The 2023-nt window shown below is 61.4% G+C and overlaps 1 protein-coding gene across 1 annotated transcript; it reads right to left on the minus strand.

Moving 5' to 3' along the window:
* Positions 1-233: 233 nt before the first annotated feature.
* LOC116547705 (DNA topoisomerase 3-beta-1-like) lies at positions 234-2020 on the minus strand (the record flags this gene model as incomplete). The annotated part of the gene is made up of 2 exons (XM_032273564.1): positions 234-801; positions 1681-2020. Coding segments are annotated over 2 exons (822 nt in total), but the record flags the coding sequence as incomplete, so codon positions are not given.
* Positions 2021-2023: the final 3 nt, after the last annotated feature.

Consider the following 2023-nt stretch of genomic DNA (forward strand, 5'->3'; position numbering starts at 1 on the left):
ACACAGACTGAGATGGGGCGTGACTGCAAACTGGTCTATTCTCCAGGGCTCCGGGCTTGGGGCCTCCCTGCTTGCACTGCCAGAGTGTAGGGAGAGGAGGGAGCACTCTGGGAATATGTGTGCAGGCTGAAGGGAGAAGTACTGGGTTTCGGAGAGGGAAGGAGGGCCCCACAGGTGCCCAGTGACACAGTAACCCTCTGACACTGCTGCACCAGCAAAGGGTTCCCAGCTCAGGAGAAGACAAAATGCATTTTAATAGTTTCAAGTGCCATGAGGTGTCTGCACGGCACCGCAGCCTGAGTGAGGAAGGGCAGGGCCATCATACGAAGTAGGCGGCCAGGGCTGACATCTTGTCCTTGGGCCGCCTGGGGTTGGGCTTCCCAGGGGGCCTCCTGGCCCGGCCCCGCCCTCGACCCTGCCTCCTCCCTGGTCCACCACGGTGCATGGGGTGGCAGGAGGCCGCATGCTTCAGCTCCACCAGCTCCTGGAAGACGGGGTCACAGAAGACGCAGCCCATGTGCTGTGTCTCGTCGCCCGGGAGTGGGGACTTGGCCTTGTTGAAGTCCACGTCAAGCAAGGCGGCCTCACAGACACTGCAGGTGTCGGCGGACACCCGCACGCGGTGGGCGTTCTCAAAGCAGTGCGCCACCACGTTGCACTTGTTGCAGGCCACCTTCCACTTGGGGCCCGAGGTGGGGTCCAGCACCAGCACCCCGCTTTCGCATTCCACACACTGGCCGATGCCCAGCATGCTCAGCGAGTGCTGGCAGGAGGGGTGTGTACATTCATTGCAGCCCATGCCTGGTGGAAGAGGGGAGCCCTGTGAGGCATGCTTGCCACACCTGCCTGCCCTCTGCGGCCTGCTCCCAATGGCTCAAGCTCCTGGATCCCTCGTCCCAGCAGAAGGAACTCTTCTTGGCCTCGCTCTTGGGGACCGCCTTGCTTATGCTTCGGCTCCTGGCTGCCGTTACCTCTGTTTTTTGCTAATCTGAAACCTCCTCAACTCTCGAGGCCCCTTGCTGGCACCGTCCCAGTGAGTTCCAGCTGACTCCATCCCCACTTTGCTTTGCTGCCATGGCTCATTACTGGTAACGCCACATGACCCTCATGTCACTGGGCCACATGGACCACCCTGTCAGCTACTCTGGAGGCAGCAGGAGGGTGGAGATGGGGCCTCACTCTCCCGGCAGCCTGGGGGCAGACTGAGGCATGAGGGGGGTTCCTGCAGAGCCCACGGTGAATGTGGGCAGACACCTCACTCCCGCAGGTTCCTGGTCTGGCTCGGTGCTCTCTGACCTGCCTACCTGGACACATGCTCTCCCTTCTCCAGTAATGAGGATGAGGATGGAGGACAGTGGTGGACGCTGACTGGGGGTGCCCGCTCACTGGGTGGGTCCTCTTGCTCACTCAGCTCCAGAGGGAGCACTGCACACCTGTGCCCAGGTCCTGAGAGTGGACCAAGTTTGCCTGCTTGATTCTGACACAGAGAGAGGGTGGCACTGGCTGGCTGAGACCTGAGCAGTGCCCCAGCTATATCCAGGCTCTCTCGTCTCAGTGGCAATGAGTGCAGTAAAGGCCAGGGTGAGGGGTCCCCTCGGAGTCCGGCCTGGTGTCGGGCAGGAGCTGGCACTGAACAGAGACTGCAGCTGCCTGTGGACAGGAGGGAGCGGCCGCACTCACCTTTCTTCATGTCGCGGAAGGGTGGGTGGTTGTAGCAGTAGGGGCACAGTGGGTAGCTCTTGCCCCGGGAGCCTGACGACCACAGGACCAGCTCAAAGTCGTCCAGAGGGCAGCGGAGCTCCTTGTAGAGTTTGATGGTGCCATTTTGGGGGAGTGTGTAGGTCTCGTCACAGTGGGAGCAGTGCAGGCAGCTTGGCTTGGCCTGCGGTGATGCCAGGCAGGGGGTGTGAGGGTCACTGAGGCCACCGACTTGGCCCCTGCCCCAACTCCTCTCATAATACACAATATGTGACCTGTCGTGCAGAACCTGTGACACGCTGCCAGGCAAGGACCCCGAGTCTCC

Source organism: Sapajus apella, unplaced genomic scaffold (assembly GCF_009761245.1).
Source record: "Sapajus apella isolate SASKATOON/1434 unplaced genomic scaffold, GSC_monkey_1.0 scaffold4239, whole genome shotgun sequence".
Classification (NCBI taxonomy): Eukaryota; Metazoa; Chordata; class Mammalia; order Primates; family Cebidae; genus Sapajus; species Sapajus apella.